The 18,100-nt window shown below is 46.8% G+C and overlaps 1 protein-coding gene across 1 annotated transcript in view; it reads left to right on the forward strand.

The window, feature by feature from the left end:
• The first annotated feature begins 215 nt into the window (after positions 1 to 215).
• PIP4K2C (phosphatidylinositol-5-phosphate 4-kinase type 2 gamma) overlaps positions 216 to 18,100 on the forward strand; it is a 121,323-nt gene continuing 103,438 nt past the window's right edge. Inside the window, exon 1 of the mRNA XM_075337083.1 lies at positions 216 to 560. Within this exon, the coding sequence (XP_075193198.1) occupies positions 216 to 560 (345 nt within the window). The remainder of the gene's footprint in view (positions 561 to 18,100) is intronic.

Below are 18,100 nucleotides of genomic sequence, written 5' to 3' on the forward strand. Positions count from 1 at the left end.
TTGCAGGAGCAAGAAGGGACAGAAGGATGTAGGACAACACCTGGGAATATTGCACACATCACTGTAGACGTGAACTAACAACCCAGGAGCACGATTCACATTATCTGAGACTCCCTGCCCCTAATCAAGATGGCTGCTGCTGTGCTACATTCCAGCCTCCCCGGATAAAATCTCCATGGTGACGAGGGCACGCCTGGCGTACAGTCACGTGACCCATGAGCCGTTTGGGTGGAGGTAGGGGGCTGCTGCGCAGGCGCGCCCGGCGCCCAGGTGAGTTGCAAGGGGCGGAGAGATCCAACAGCCCGGGCGGGCGGGGGAGCACCGGCCTGGGACAGAAGAAAAAGAGGAGGAGGCTCGGGGGTCGTGGCGGCCGGCAGCCCCGTGGTGCCGACATGTCTTCCAGCGCGGTGCCCATGACTTCCTCGGCAGCTGTCAGCATTCTGCCAACCACGACCGCCAAGACTAAGACGAAGAAGAAGCACTTCGTGCAGCAGAAAGTGAAGGTTTTCCGGGCCAGCGACCCGCTCGTCAGTGTCTTCATGTGGGGAGTCAATCACTCGGTGAGGCCCGGCCTGCGCCCGGGGGAAAACGGCAGAAGTGCGGGGTACCTGGAGGGGGGTGAGAGGGACGGTACCGGGAGGAGGGGGTCCACAGACTGTGCCTGGGGGGACGGCAGAAGTAAGGAGTACCTGGAGGGGGGTGAGAGGGACAGTGCCAGGAGGAGGGGGTCCACAGACTGTGCCTGGGGGGACGGCAGAAGTAAGGAGTACCTGGAGGGGGGTGAGAGGGACGGTGCCAGGAGGAGGGGGGTCCACAGACTGTGCCTGGGGGGACGGCAGAAGTAAGGAGTACCTGGAGGGGGGTGAGAGGGACGGTGCCAGGAGGAGGGGGTCCACAGACTGTGCCTGGGGGGACGGCAGAAGTAAGGAGTACCTGGAGGGGGGTGAGAGGGACGGTGCCAGGAGGAGGGGGTCCACAGACTGTGCCTGGGGGATCCTCAGAAGTAAGCAGTACCTGGTGGGGGGTGAGAGGGACAGTGCCAGGAGGAGGGGGTCCACAGACTGTGCCTGGGGGGACGGCAGAAGTAAGGAGTACCTGGTGGTGGGTGAGAGGGACGGTGCCAGGAGGAGGGGGTCCACAGACTGTGCCTGGGGGGACGGCAGAAGTAAGGAGTACCTGGAGGGGGGTGAGAGGGACGGTGCCAGGAGGAGGGGGTCCACAGACTGTGCCTGGGGGGACGGCAGAAGTAAGGAGTACCTGGAGGGGGGTGAGAGGGACGGTGCCAGGAGGAGGGGGTCCACAGACTGTGCCTGGGGGATCCTCAGAAGTAAGCAGTACCTGGTGGGGGGTGAGAGGGACAGTGCCAGGAGGAGGGGGTCCACAGACTGTGCCTGGGGGGACGGCAGAAGTAAGGAGTACCTGGTGGTGGGTGAGAGGGACGGTGCCAGGAGGAGGGGGTCCACAGACTGTGCCTGGGGGGACGGCAGAAGTAAGGAGTACCTGGAGGGGGGTGAGAGGGACGGTGCCAGGAGGAGGGGGTCCACAGACTGTGCCTGGGGGATCCTCAGAAGTAAGGAGTACCTGGAGGGGGGTGAGAGGGACAGTGCCAGAAGAGAGGGGGGGTCTACATACAGTATGTGGGGGAGATGGAAGGAGTGCGGAGTACATTGGGGGCGGAGAGAGGGACGTTGCTGGGAAAAGCGGTCTGCAGACTGTGCCTGGGGGAGACAGCAGGAATGCAGAGTACCTGGTGGGGGGATAAGAGGGACGGTGTCGGGAAGAGGGGATCTGTAGACTGTGCCTGGTGGGGACGACAGAAGTGTGGAATACCTGGGGGGCGGCGAGAGGGATGGTGCTGGGAGGAGGGGTCTGCAGGCTGCCAGGGGGAGATGGCAGACGTGTGGAGTACCTAAGGGGGGATTAGAGGATGGTGCTTGGAGGGGGTTAGTAGACTGGGAGGAAAGCGTGTTCCCAGGAGGAAAGGGGTCTCCACAGCTTGTGCCCAGGAGGAAAGGGCGGGGGGGGGTCCTGCAGACTGCGCCCGAGAGGCTGGGAGGGGGTCTTGCAGACTGTTATATTCTATACAGCAGAGTACCATAGATAGATAGATTATTATATATATATCTCCTACACATAGTATAGTGCACCCTGTCATGAAAAAGCTTTCATATCCCGTAAACTTCTCCACTTTTTTCATGTTACATCACAAATTTGAATGTATTTTTGGGGGATTTTATGTGATTTACCAACACCAAGTAGGAGGTATTTGTGAAGTGTAAAAGAAATGATACATGGTTTTCTAAATACCGTATTTTGAGAATATAATAATATAAAATGATGACGTGCTTTTGTACTCGGCCCCCTGAGTCAATACTTTGTAGGACCACCTTTCACTGCCATATCTCTACCTGCTTTGTACATCTCGAGGCTGAACGTTTTGCTCCTTTTTCGTTGCCCAAGATTCTCAATAGGGATTTGGGCCATTCAAACTCACGACTATGCTTTGATCTTAACCATTCCATTGTAGCCCTGGCACTCGCACTATGTTTAGGCTCATGGTCCTGCTTGAAGGTAAAATATATTTTTCCAGCACCCATGACGGCACCACGAGTGTAAGGGTGCCGTCATGGGTTCAGAAAAAAACACATTACCGGTAAGTAATTACGTATTTCCAAACAAAGGGAAAAAAAGATTAAAGGTCAAATGATCAATGAAAAATTATTTTAAGTACAAAAACAGAGATCATCACCAAGAAAATGAAAGCAACACTAAAAGCTCACACTGAGCTCCAAACAATGGTATAGGATATATTCAAATAAGGATATAAGAACCCTGACACTAGGAATGTTATGCAATATGCAGCAGTGTATAATTATACAGTATGCATTTAACAGACCATAAATAGTGATTACAGCAGATTATATGTACACATTGCAAGTGCAAACCAAAAATTCAGTGCAAATAAATGAGGTAGATGGTTTGTAAAGTGCATGAGCCGTAGATAAATGCAAATGTCAAATGAAACACTGCTACAAATGGTAGTATAGTAATCACACAGAGACCACAAGGGATCATTACCTGGAGATCAATGTGCACTAGTGACGCCCACCCCCACTTGCGTTTTAGCATGCCCTTCATCAGGGTAGGAAGGAAACGCACGTCGGTGTGGGCATCACACATGCACTTTGATCTCCTGAACTCTTGTATGTTGACCTTAAGTTTTTGTTTGGTTTTTTTTGTTTTTTTTTTCTCTCGTTTGGTTTATATACCTTATCTGTAAGGTCTTCATTCTCTAAACTTGCAACTGTTCAATGTTTCACTACTTTTTGCACAACTTGCTGTTCTAACAAGGAGCGTAAAGAGGTTGTCCACTACTTTTACTTTCATGTCCTAGCCTTAAGGCCCTGTCACACACAGAGACAAATCTGCGGCAGATCTGTGGTTGCAGTGAAATTGTGGACAATCAGTGCCAGGTTTGTGGCTGTGTACAAATGGAACAATATGTCCATGATTTCACTACAACCACAGATCTGCCAAAGATGTGTGTGACGGGGCCTTTAGGATAGGCCTTCAATGTCTGATCAGACACTGGCAGTGGTAGTAGGCAGCTGGAAATGCTCAGTTCCTGAGCTACTTTGTCATCGAAAGCCTGCTTTACATGTTACGATTCTGCATACGATATCGTATGCGATCGTAACCGCCCCCATCGTATGTGTAGCACGTTAAATTTTGTTCAATGTGCCGCACAAACGATTAACCCCCGTCACACTTACTTACCCGTCCATACGACCTCGATGTGGGCGGCGAACGTCCTTTTCCTGGAGTGGGAGGGACGTTCGGCGTCACATCGACATCACGCGGCAGCCGGCCAATAGAAGCGGAGGGGCGGAGATGAGCGGGACGTAAACATCCCGCCCACCTCCTTCCTTCCGCATTGCTGGCCGGGAGCCGCGGGACGCAGGTAAGATCTGTTCATCATTCCCGGTGTGTCACACACAGCGATGTGCGCTATCCCGAGTACGTTGAACAACCTAACGTTCAATTCATGAGGAATGAACGACGTGCGTGCGATCAACATTTTACCGTTCATTCGCAATCGCACGTAGCTGTTACATACTACAATGTACCTTACGATGCCGGATGTGCGTCACTTACGACGTGACCCAACCGACACATTGTAAGATACATTGTAGTGTGTAAAGCGGGCTTAAGTGGCCACTGCACAACTGCCTTTTATTCAAATCAATAGGAGGTGGCTGTGTAGTACCTTTTGCTGATGCCGTTGGCACCATGAGCAGCTGATAAACAGGGAGGGCAGGGTGTTGAACCCCCAGCCCATAAGACATTGTGACCTATCCTAAAGGCCGCTTTACACGCTGTGATAACTGTACCAATATCGCTAGCGTGGTACCCGCCCCCATCTGTTGTGCGACACAGGCAAATCGCTGCCCGTGCCGCACAACATCGCCCAGACCCGTCACACTACTTACGTGCCCGGCGACGTCGCTGTGACCGGCGAACCGCCTCCTTTCTAAGGGGGCGGTTCGTTCAGCGTCACAGCTGCGTCACTGAGCCGCCGCCCAATAGAAGCGGAGGGGCGGAGATGAGCAGGACGTAACATCCCGCCCACCTCCCTTCCTTCCGCATTGTGGCCGGGAGGCAGGTAAGGAGAGCTTCCTCGTTCCTGCGGTGTCACACGGAGCGATGTGTGCTGCCGCAGGAACGAGGAACAACCTCGTTACTGCTGCAGTAACGATTTTTGAGAATGGACCCCCATGTCACCGATGAGCGATTTTGCACGTTTTTGCGACGATGAAAAATCGCTCATAGGTGTCACACGCAACGGCATCGCTAATGCGGCCCGATGTGTGCCACCAATTCCGTGACCCCAACGAGTTTGCATTAGCGATGTCGTAGCGTGTAAAGCCCCCTTAAGGCTAAGCCATCACTGTTAAAGTAGTGGACAACCTCTTTAATTGCAAAATTCACGACAGGTGTTTGATCCATGAATCGCCCAATACATTTTAGTGTTCAATTAGAAGTGATATTTAAACAGTCCTCATCGTGCTGTTCACATTTTCACATCATGAGACCAAGATGACACCTAAAAATTAATCAGCAGTATCTCGCCAGTGCGAGGCTTCATGCAGGATGTTCTCATATGGAAGTGGTCACTGAGCTTAGAGTGTCATCAGCAGGTTACAAGAGATACAGAGAGACTGGAAGAGTCACAGAAAGGCATAGACGTGAATGTCCTTTGGTGACACCTCACACTCTTGACCGTTTCATTGTGAACAATGCCCTTCAGAACTGAATAATGAATATCTCATCAGGGAGGTGAGAGGCATCCAAGTGTCACATCAGACCATTCAAAACCATTTATTTCTGGTCTACTTGTTTGATAACCTGCAAGGTACCTGACCACCACATCAGGCTCAGGCGTCATCGTCTTGCTGGATGAGGGACTACCACTGTTGGCTTTTGTTTAAATAAATTGTTTGAGATGAGTAAATCACCATTGCGTGCTTCTACTTAAAGGGAACCTGTCAGGTCCCATATGCGTTCTAACCTAGAAGCAGGGTGATTTGTGGCCTAGTAACCCCTTCCTACCCATCCCTGTGTCGTAATAGTGTGAAATATGAATGTATAAAAATATGTTTTATTACTTGCGTGTTCTGTGCATGGTCCGAACTGCAGGAGTCTTCTGACCATGTGCAGTGCGCATCTGAAGCCTAGAAGCGATCACCCAGATAACAAGGATGCGGGAATGGTAAGCGCGCACGCGCGGGATCTCAAGGAGCAACAGGGACGACGCTCATGTAGATCCATGATATTGCACTCGTGATACCACGTAAACCATGCAAACGCCCACAGGGCGATGTGACGCCCAGGGGACTAGACCCTCTGATCATTTACATAGGGAACATGTAAGTAATAAAACATATTGTCTAATATGAATGTATAAAAAAATATTACAACACAGGGATGGGTAGGAAGGGGTTACTAGGCCACACATCATCCTGCTTGTAGGTCAGAATGCATATGGGACCTGACAGGTTCCCTTTAAATGCTCTAGTTTCATCATGAAAGATCACTGTAGCGTGAACATTTTAGACAAATTTCATATGAAGGCCAAATATCCCTACCGTGTATGTATCTGTGTATGTATGTATCTGTATGTATCTGTATGTATCTGTATGTATCTGTATGTATCTGTATGTATCTGTATGTATCTCTATCACCAATGACATCAGCAAAGGGAGAAGCGATCCGCCATTCCAATTAATCAGTTGGTTTCCTTTCATTACAGAGGGTAACTTGCATACTGTAGTTGTCCAGGAGAATGGTAGTGGTACATGAAATCATTGTACTTGCCCTGGCCTGGTCACCTTGGTAGCGGTATGGTACTGCTGTAGCTGGTAGGACCTGGAGGCGCCATAGCAGTTCCCTTGGGGGGACTCCACTGATGAGTGGACATTGGTGGCATAGTGAATAGATGTCTGGCAGCTGCTGTGCTGTCCGGGGATTATGTATGCCCAGGGTGCGCCAGTCTGGAGGTTCGCCCTTATGACCAGTCCGCCAGTAAAGTTGGCCTCGCCGGAAGTGTAGATGCACTGAATTTGAGGGTTTTGCTGTGTTTGGTTGGGCATTGCCTGGTGCATAAAAGCAGTGGTCAGCCTAGCGAAACAGCAGCTAGCTAATGGCCTCTGAAGACCCTCCACAGGAGCAGCGCCAGAAATGTTGATTGTCCCAGCAGGATGGAAGAGTCTGCAGCCTGCAGAGTAGATCATTTGGAAGAAATTATTCCGAATCCGTTACTTAAACTGTTCCTGGGTGGTTGATATGTGACTTCCGTGAATGTCCACCTTGTAATCGGGCTTCTTATTTGCTTCATTAGAAAAAAAACCTAGGAATTGTGTGGCAAAGACCAAGCACAGGCAATGTGCGCTGTGCAAGGCAAGATACCGTGTTCATGAGAGAATTATGACAGTCTTGGATAGAGAAGACTATCTGTAAGGAATCCCCTAACATCTTTAATAATGATCAGCGAGCAGAAAGCCATTCAGAGACTGCTTTCCCAAGGTCCAATTCTACATCCTCAGGTGTCCACCCTGCATTTAACAGCATAGACTTTGAGGGGAAGCTTTTATTAAAAAAAAAATTGACAAATTTGAACACATTATTGCAGAGTAAGAAAGTAGAAACAACAAAAATATATGGGATGACCTGGAGAAAATTTTTGATTAGCTCAGGGGCAGATGGGGAGAATGTAATACCGGTCAAAGCCTTTTGGAATTCCTCAAGAAGGGACTAGAAGAAGGGCTATCCTATACTCCTTTTTTTTTATTTTTTTTATTTTTATATAGATAGATAGATAGATAGAGATATATATATATATATCTATTTGTTCAGGTGTCAGCCCGGAGTAATCTATACATCTATGATCCGACTAATAACCAGTGGATCTCTGTTAATAAAGGCGAGCTTTAGATCTAGGCCGATCTCCAATCCAAACTTGCCACCTTGAGATTTGAATCTGGTGCTTGCAGCTCGAACCAAACCTTCATTTGACCCATGGATTCTTCATCTATTAATGTCCTTGCTCTTAAAATTATCATCTTGGTAGCTCTGACCTCAGCATGTAGAGTTAGTGACATTAAAGCCTTATTGTTAAAGCACTATGCTAGCGTTTGCTGTTTTGTTTTTTTTTTGTTTGTTTTTTATTGCACCACTGGAGTGGTGCTTTAGCTGCAAACCCACTACCCCCTGTCTGATACCCACCTTCTGGCGGCTTCACCTGCTATCCACACCGCTTTGTCGATTTGTGACCTGCCTGCAGTAACATTGTTTCACAGAGCGTGCTGGAGGTCACTCATCAATGTATTTCTATGGAACCCTCATTCAGCTCTCATAGGTAGGCATTGAGAGCTTGTGATGTACACGGTAACTTTTGACTTTTGGACTGTCAAATGTCACTGTCACAAGATGGGACAGAGCGATGTCTGTAAACGGGGCAGCCACCAGAAGGTGAGTTTAGGGCAGGGGGCTTAGATTTAAAGCACCACTCTAGCGCTAAAAAACAAAAAATATGCTGGAGTGGTGTTTTAATTTTCCATTTGCATAGGTCCTAGATGATAAGGTGATCTTTAAATCGGACCCGGCCTACCTTTTTGTAAGGTGGCCTCCAAGTTCCATAGGAGTCATGATATTGTGTTCCCTTCTTTCTGTGCTAAGCTTAGAGTTCCTAAGGCAGAACAGTACCATACTTTGGATGTCAAGAAAGTCTGCTAAAATATATCTGCCACAGGAGCCTGGAGAAGATGTCCGTCAGTATTCTTTGTCCTCTAGGGCCCTATAAAAGGTCTTAAAGGGAACCTGTCAGGTGCAATATGCATCCAGCACCACGAGCAGTTCTGGGTGTGTATTGCTAATCCCTGCCTAACCGTCCCTGTATACACTAGCATAGAGAAAGAGATCTATAGAAAAAGTATTTCTAAAGATATTTTATCGTATGCTAATGAGCATGGGGCCTAGTCCCTTGGGCGTTAGTTCCCCGGCCAGCCACCCCCATTAGCATGTTAGTACGCCCCTGTGGGCGTGCTATCATGCAAATGAATACGCAGTGTCACAGGATGATCTCACCTCTCCGCCGCCATCGCTGGATTTTGGCTCAGTGCGCATGACCCCGCACTACTTCAGTTTGAAGTCAGGACACATACACCCGGCTTTATAGTGCGCATGACCCAAACTCCAGGGTCTTGAGCACTGAGCCGAAATCACCCGTAGGACGCGATGGTGGCGGAGAGGTGAGAGATCATCCTGTGACGCTGCCTATTCATATGCATCATAGCACGTCCACAGGGGTGTACTAACATGCTAATGAGGGGCGACTGGCCGGGGAACTAACACCCAGGAGGCTAGTCCCCGCGCTCATTTGATAAGGCGGGCCATAAATTTACTGTGATGCAATCTAATTGTGCATCCCCCTTAAAACCTGTCTGCATCCAAATTATGAGTCAATTGTGGTAGCATGCATACCCCTCTATTTCATACACACCAGAGCCGTACTCGGATATGAATAGAAAGTAAGACTGATTTAATACGGAAGTTGGACAAACATTTAAAAGGAGTTCTTAGCTAGGAGCCAAGGATACGTAACACGTCTCCTATTGGATAAAGTAGAACAACTTATTCTGTGATATACAATATACTGTAATGTGCTTGCTTCCTCATTTATATTAAGCAATGTCAGCATGATTCACTTATCACATGAAAGCCCAGACTGTCTGAGTCTTATGTCTGAATGCAGAACTAGGTGTGGTACACCGTCTCAAACAGCATCTTAGGCTGGAAACACATCTATGCGAGTAAAATCGGTCCGACTGGGCTGAAAAATACTCGGCTGATTTTAGTTCACGTTAGGTGCGAGTGCAATGCAAGTGCGATGCTTTTTGCTCGCGTGTGTGTCGCGTTTGCGATGCTAGTTTCATGCAACATCTTAATTAGATAAAAGCTATTACACATCTGTCATTTAATTTACCTTTGGGAATGTGATGTCACATTCATCTAATGAGCGAAGTTACTGCCACACTCGCAAATGTGAACGGTTGTGCGCGTGTGTGATGCTACTTTTAATCCCCTTCCATAGGAAATCATTGGGCAAATGGTGCGAGAAACTCGCAAAAAAGCAGCATGCTGCGATTTTTTTTCTCGGTCCAATTTGGACTGAGAAAAAAAATCGCAGATGAGAGCTGATTCATTGACTAACATGTGTCCGATTCCAATGCGAGATTTTCTCGCATTGCTCTACTGCGAGAAACAGCCCTTAAATCCTGGTTTTTGGATATCTTCATATAACTCTTATATACTCATAATAGTTCATAATCTTGTCCTTAACACATTAGCATATGATATAAGGTAGTGTATACAGGGACGGTTAGGCAGGGATTAGCAATATGAACTCAGAACTGCTCGTGGTGCTGGGTGCATATTGCACCTGACAGGTTCCCTTTAAAGTGTGTGGCGGTGCTGTGGGATGACGGGGAGGGATACTTGATGGTGTTCTAGAGTGCACAAAATGTGTCTGATTCACAAACATGTACAGTAAAGGCCCCGTCACACTAAGCAACATCGCTAGCAACATCGCTGCTAACGAACAACTTTTGTGACGTAGCAGCGATGTTGCTAGTGATGTTGCTGTGTGTGACATCCAGCAACAACCTGGCCCCTGCTGTGAGGTCGTTGGTTGTTGCTGAATGTCCTGGGCCATTTTTTAGTTGTTGCTGTCCCGCTGTGAAGCACAGATCACTGTGTGTGACAGCGAGACAGCAACAACTAAATGTGCAGGCAGCAGGAGCCGGCTTCTGCGGACTTTGGTAACCACGGTAAACATCGGGTAACCAAGAAGCCCTGTCCTTGGTTACCCGATATTTACCTTCGTTACCAGCATCCCCGCTCTCACTGTCAGTGCCGGCTCCTGCTTCTTGCACGTGTAGCAGAGTACACATCGGTAATTAACCCCATGTGTACTGTAGCTAGGAGAGCAGGGAGCCAGCGCTAAGCATTGTGCGCTGCTCCCTGCTCTGCACATGTAGCTGCAGCACACATCGGGTAATTAACCCGATGTGTGCTGTAATTAGGAGAGCAGGGAGCCAGCGCTAAACGGTGTGCGCTGCTCCCTGCTCTCTGCACGTGTAGCTGCGTGCGCTGGTAACCAAGGTAAATATCGGGTTGGTTACCTGATATTTACCTTAGTTACCAAGCGCAGCATCTTCCACGCGGCGCTGCTGGCTGGGGGCTGGGACACTGGTTGCTGGTGAGCTCACCAGCAACTCGTGTAGCCACGCTCCAGCGATCCCTGCCAGGTCAGGTTGCTGGTGGGATCGCTGCAGCGTCGCAGTGTGACATCTCACCAGCAACCTTCTAGCAACTTACCAGCGATCCCTATCAGGTTGGATCGTTGTTGGGATCGCTGGTAAGGCTGGTTTCACACTACGTTTATTTAACATCCGTCCATAACGGTTTTTTAGCGGAAAAACGGATCCAGTGCAAATGCGTTTTCACTTCAATGCATTTGCAATGGACTCGCGTTAACATGCGTTCACCTGCGTTTGCGTGCGTTATAGTGAGGATCCAGCGACTTGCAGTTTTTTAACATCTTTCAAAAACGCTACTTGTAGCGTTTTTGAGCTGCGTCCAAATACTGCATGTCACCGGATCCTGACTAAACAGCACGCAAACGCAGGTGAACGCTGGCGTGCTGATAGACAGGATCCTGCTTGCTCTATTGAGCATGCACAGAACCAGTCTCGCGTGATCTGTCTCTCTCCTCCTCCCTCCCTCACCCTCTCTCTCTATCTCTGTCTTTCCCCCTTCCTCCCCTCCCTCTCTCTCCCACCTGAGAGCTGCGGACACTCGTAACCAAGGTAAATATCGGGTAACCACTTCTCTTAGTTACCCGATGTTTACGTTGGTTACGTGTGCAGGGAGCCCTGCTCCTAGCAGCTGCAGACACTCGTAACCAAGATAAATATCGGGTATCCAAGCCCGATGTTTACCTTGGTTACCAGCGTCTGCAGCTGTCAGAAGCCGGCTCCCAGTCTAGTTCCCCTCACTCCCGATCACATGACTCCAATGCCCGCCCCTAAACATCCAGTGACAGGATCCTGCAAAATAACAGATGCGTTTGCATGCGTTTTTTGCTGTAAAAGCAGGATCCGCTTTTGCAGCAAAAAAACGTTCCTGACGCATGTTAAATAAACGTAGTGTGAAACCAGCCTAAGTTGTTTAGTGTGACTGGGCCTTAAGGCCCTTGGTTCCTGTTCCTGGAATTGCTGTGTGGGACTATTTCAAGGCCATCTGGTAGATCAGTGATATGGGTTACAAAGAAAGACGTACACACCAGATTGTTCTACAGAGTCTCATTTAATAAGGCAGTGACCCATCATTTTACTAGTTTTCTCTACATAAGATTGCAAATGACATAAGTTACTGATTAATAAATAAGACCTGGGGCTCTTTTTGCCATTTACTTGGTTGTATTGGGGGTGATCCAGTCTGCTCAGTCTGGTTGTATTGGGGGTGATCCAGTCTGCTCAGTCTGGTTGTATTGGGGGGGCTCCTTGCTGCTACTTCTGATTGTACCGAGGGGCTCAATTCTTATACCTCATTGAAGTAAGGTGTGTGAGCACAGAATCCTGTCGTGGATGATAATTAGGTCACAGGAGTCCTGGACTGCTCAAAATGTGCAACGTGACTGTTCTTGACAGTTGCAATATTGTAGTGTTTCTTAGGGTTCACTTATCTTTTTATCATTATTTTTTTTTTCTTATATAACCCTATTTTCTCCACACTTGGCATGTGCCCTTTTTGGCTGCTTTTCTTTTTGTTCCATTGTTGCCCAGCTTTTTTTTTTTTTTTTTTTTTTTTCCTCTTGGTGTGTATCCTGGCTGCCAGCCTCCTGTTCCTCAAGGTGAAATGCCAGCTTCTGGGGTCAGCCATCTTATGTTTTTCCAGTAGCTGTTTCTCAGTTATCATTCATCCATTAGAAATGGCTGTTTTCCAGCTTCACAATACAGCGAGGACCTAATTGGAAGGGGCAGAGGGGTACATTGCTCGGAGTCAGTGATGCAGAGCTGCTCGCTTCCTGCAATACGTTGCACACTTGTTCCTTAAGTATCCATAGTAATTTCTCAACATAATCAATCTTCTCTTTGGTTTCGAGCAGCACAGTGATCTCGCACCAAGTAGTATTGATTAATGCCATACTGGTATCCATGAGGCTTTATAAAGCTCATGAAAATGTCTTAAAAGTGTATTGATCTTTGGACTTAGGCAAAAGCATTATCTAAAATCTGAAAGAGCAGGCACTTGTCCTTCCTCAGTCCAGCACCAGACCAGAAGGGGCGGGGCCTCAGCCACCGAAGCTGGACATGGGTGTGACCTCACACAGGTCCTGCTAGACAAAGTGAGTTGTTTGTATAATGCTTATGCTAATTCTAACGGGGAGGGGATAACTATGAATATATGATCTGCTCCAGTGCAAATGCCACTCAAGCAGCTGCTGATTTTATAAACTTTACTTTACTGGATTTCAAAACCTAAACATCCGAGGTGACCACTACAGGTATGCATAGAATCAGCCCGATAGTGCCAGTATAGCACTGGCTTTAGGTTATATGCGAAAATCCTTGTGATTGATTCCCTTTAAGGCTATGTGCACACTTACCGGATTTTGCCGCGGATTTTCCGCGGATTTGCTGCATGTTTCGATGCAGAAAATGTTCATAACATCTCTGCAGTGAATCACCAGCAAATCCTATGGAGAAAAAAAATCCTGTGCGCACTGGGCGGAATTTGACAGCTGCATGTTTTGCTGCGGGAATCCCGCAGCAAAAACAAGTGCATGTCACTTCTTTTCCGCACATCGCTGCGGGATTTCACTCCATTGACTCCAATGTTAATCATGAAATCCCGCAGGGAATAACGCAGGCAGCAAATTCTGTGCGGTTCACTGCGTTTTGCTGCGTTATTCCCTGCGGTATTTCGCGGTTTACCTCCGGTAATGTACATCGCTTGTCTGCGGTTTGCAGGGAAGTGATGTCATTACAGGAAGAGGAAGCAAAGCAGAGAGTAAACACAAACACAGATCACAGACATCACAGACACAGAACACATAGACACAGACACATAGAACACACATAGAAAGAAAACGGAAATATAGAAAACAAAGCACGTGGTCTCCGCTGCATATTTACCTTCCAGCCGAGGTAAGCACACAGCGGCGGCCCGGTATTCTCAGGCTGGGGAGGGAGAGGGGCAGGGTTAATGTCCCCCGCCTCACTCCCCCTCCCGCAGCCGAGAATATCAGCCGCAGCTGCCCCGGCACTGTCGCATGCATTATGCAGCAGCACCGGCGTGTCCCCGGCTCTTCTTGCTGCCGTGTAGCAGTGGCAGCAAGGTAATACAAGGGGTTAATGATGGTGGGGGACCACCGCCATTAACTCCAGGCTTGATCATGACAGCGTCTATGTGACAGCTGACATGATCAACTTGTAAGTAAAGTGAAAAAAACACAGACACCGAAAAATCCTTTATTTTAAATAAAACAAACAAGCCTCGTTCACCATTTTATTAACCCCTCCTGCACCAAAGCTCCGGCGTAATCCACCGCTCCGGCGTAATCCACAGGTCCTGCGCTGCTTACATCCAGCCGCGACTGTCACAGACACAGCGCTGAATGAAAGCAGCAGACAGCAGAGGTAATTACCGGTCATTTCCCACGGCCGGTAATGTGAACTCACTGCCGACCGTGGGAAATGCAGCGATCTGTCATCTATCTATCCCTCTGTCTGTCTATCTATCCCTCTATCTATTCTTCTGTCTACTATCTCAGAATTAAATGACTTTTTTTTTTTTTTTTTTCTTCAATGTGCTTTATTGCATTGAATGCAATAAAGCACATCCCAACCTGCACGCGGCAAAACCGCGGCAATACCGCGAATAAAACCGCGGCAAACCGCATGCGGTTTTCGGGTGCGGTTTCCCGCGGTTTTTTACCGCGGGTGCGGTAATCTTTGAGAGCATGCAGAATTTTCTCAAGAAAATTCCATTTCCCAGTGCGCACATAGCCTAAAACCAAGAGTTGGCCTGACACACAGGAAAACTAAAATGCAATTGCAATGTTTCTGCTTTCTTGTTTTTTGTTTTGTTTTTTTCTTTGTCAGATATGTACATATTCATAAGGCCTCAGTATAAACCGAGCCTAGCCAGCTCTGTTCCTCAACGTTGACATTAGCCCATGCTAAATTAATTTAATGAGCTTAAGCTAGATTTTCAGTTTTTTCTCTGAGATGGGCTTTATAAGGGTGCACTATGGCTTTATAAGGGTACAGTACTTTTATATGTGCTGTCTTGATGCCAAGGTCATAGCGCATTGTATAAGCAGGGCTGTGGAGTCGGTAAGCCAATCTTCCGTTTTTAGGTTTTTTTTGTTTTTTTTTTTATTTATTTATTTAAACAGAGGGAATAGCAATAACTAAAATTTTATAATTTAATATTTCTAAGATTTATTTATTTTATTTTTTTTTGCACATTACACTGTAGTTTGAACTGTCTTTCAAAACTACAACTGGTCCTGCAAAAGAACAAACCCTGTTATGGCTATATTAATAGAAAACCTTATTGGTGAGCTGATTATGATATACTATGTCTACTAGGCAATGTGATATAGTTGGTGGCAGATACTTTACCAGCACAGTAACACATTGGGTGACAATCCCGGTCATATTCCTTCATGCTACTCCTGGGACCTGGGCTGTTAGATAACAATCTAATCCCATTTTGGTGCTGTCAGGTAAGGGTAAGTTCACACAGTGCGTTTTTTTGCGCGTTTTTCGGGTGCGTTTTTGGCCTCAAAACTGCATGACTTTGCTTCCCCAGCAAAGTCTGAGTTTTCATTTTTGCTGTCCGCACACAACTTTTTTTTTTTTTTTTTAAGCTGCGTTCTTGAGCTTAAAAAAAAAATGGAAATGTCAGTTCTTTCCTGCGTTTTTCTGCGTTTTTCCCCCCATGCAATGCATTGGAAAAACACAGAAAAACGCAGCCAAAATCGCGGCAAAAACACATGCGCTTTTTGCCGCGGGTGCGTTTTTGTGCGTTTTTAGCGGCCAAAAACGCAGCGTCAAAAAAACGCAGCGTGTGCACATAGCCTTAGCTTGACACTTGTGTAAGGTTAGGAGTGCTTAATACGCCATTAAAAAAGGGAATTTGTCACCAGGTTTTTGTGAATTACACCCCCCCCCCCCTGAACACAGCATAACATATGGGTAAAAAGCCGGATTCCAGCAATGTAACACTTACTGGGCTGCTTGCTGCAGTTTTGCTAAAATTAGTTTTCCCTTTTGCAGATTTACGATTTCTCTGCTAAGCTCTATATCACCCCACCACCGAGTGGCGACTTTCTGCCTATGCACAGTGTGCACAAAAAACCTGCCAATCGGTGTTGGGGGTGGGGTGTGATACAGAGCGCATTAATATGGAGGACCACATGGCACCACATTTACTATGTCCTCTAGGATCTGATAAAAATTAATTTTGTTCAACGCAAGCAGCCCAGTAAGTGACACATCACTGGAATCAGGGTCTTTTGTCTCTACATTACGCTGCTCTCAGATTGTGTGGCAAAAACCTGGTGACAGATTCCATTTAATGGAGTTCGCATATTTACAACCGGAAATTCTGATTGTACTTGGTTTCCGCTTATTCTTTGGTTGCGTGGTGCCCGTGCCAGCTGCTCTAACTACTGTATTGTTTAGCTTGGTGCCTGTAATTTTTGATTCATTTTATTAGTCATGCAAATAATCCCTTTTATTATCATCTGTCTAATCATTTAGACGTTTGTCTCCTTAGCGTGTACCTACACCTGTATGTAACAGATATCCCTTAGCAGATGATACAGAGAATTGCTCTGGATATGACCTTGTCGTATTCTCCACAGTTACCTTGTTACTGTATATGGCCACATGAGCGAAATGTAAGTTATAAGTGGAAACGTCAGCAGCTTCCTGGACGGGACCCAGCAATAATCTTCCCAGCGTACCAAAAAAGAGCGGCTGCTGTGTATCTTTAGGGAGTTGTTTCGCTCTGTTCTTATCTTTCCTACCTCTGTGTATCTTGCTGCTTCTTTGTAGATTTTTAATTCCTTAACATGGCCTTATTTTATCCACCCATACACTAACACAAGGTTTCCGCTATTCCATCTGAGAGCAGCATGATGTTGGGGCAGAGACCCGGATTCCAGCAATGTCACTTACTGAACCTTTTGCTTTTATTTTCAGAACTCTTATTTCCACACCTTTAAGCCGGCCCTAATAACGCATTTTTTTATTTACACTAGCCTATCACCTCACCGCTCTCATCTAGTCTAGTCCCTTTCTGCCCTTCATAAAATTGACTTCCAATTCTTGTCCCCTGTGTCTTCTGATTCCATTACTCTTCATGTACTTTTTTTACACTCTGTACTTGTATAAATTCTGTGCTGTGGAATATGTTGGTGCTATAGAAATAAAAATTATAAAAATCACTGTTTTATCTACCGCAGATCTAGCAGTTCTGTCTACTAAACTGTGTGTAACCCTGCCCACACCACTGATTGGCAGCTTTCTGCCCATGTATGTTGTACACAAAGGTGTGTGTGTGTGTGTGTGTGTGTGTGTGTGTGTGTGTGTGTGTGTTTTTATACAGGGTTTAGTAAAATGCTTACCTACCTGGTAGTAGGTCTACTAGTCCTATAGGTATAATCTCCTGTATATAAAACAGTGATTTATCAAAACTACATGAAGCCCAGTAAGTGACAAATTGCTGGAATCAGGGTTTCTGTCTCTACGTTATGCTGCTCTCAGATTAGGTGGCAACAACCTGCTGACAAATTTTTATTAAAGGGAATTTGTCAACAGATTTTTGCTATGTAATCTGAAGAAAGCAGAAGATGGGCCTGAAATTCAAATTTCTGCAATGGCCTTTTATCAAGACGTGTCCTGTTTTACAAAGACATTATTATTGCTGGGGCCAGCTGCCTCATGTCAAGTCATCTGAACGTGCCCCCTCCTCTGATAAGCAGCTCAGTGTCAGTAGACAATTGATACAGAAAGCTGGGGTGTGGGCAGTGTTAGCTGTCTGAGCTCTGCTACATCCAAAAACACTTGCTTTGCATCACAACTGCAGCACCCAGTAAAACAAGTGATACATTGCTGGATTCAGGGTAGGGTCTTTTCCTACATTAGGCTTCTCCCAAATGAGGTAGCAAAAACCTGGTGACAGATTCCCTTTAAACCTGTGTTCCAGGAAATGTATGCGTGTGTGTATGACAGATATATATAATTTATTATTTTTTTAACATTTTTACTACTTTAAATTGAGAATTTTAATCCTACTTACCCCATCACAATCTCTCTTGGCCCCTATTCCTCACTCACCTGGTTCCCACTGTCCTGTGCTGCTCTGTTTCATCCTCGGCACACGGGAAATGCCTGTGCAGCAAATAACTGGTGGATCTTTGCTGTGACCAATGATTTACATAGAAACTACACCAGGGTAGTTT

This window comes from Anomaloglossus baeobatrachus, chromosome 2 (genome assembly GCF_048569485.1).
Source record: "Anomaloglossus baeobatrachus isolate aAnoBae1 chromosome 2, aAnoBae1.hap1, whole genome shotgun sequence".
NCBI classification, from domain to species: Eukaryota; Metazoa; Chordata; class Amphibia; order Anura; family Aromobatidae; genus Anomaloglossus; species Anomaloglossus baeobatrachus.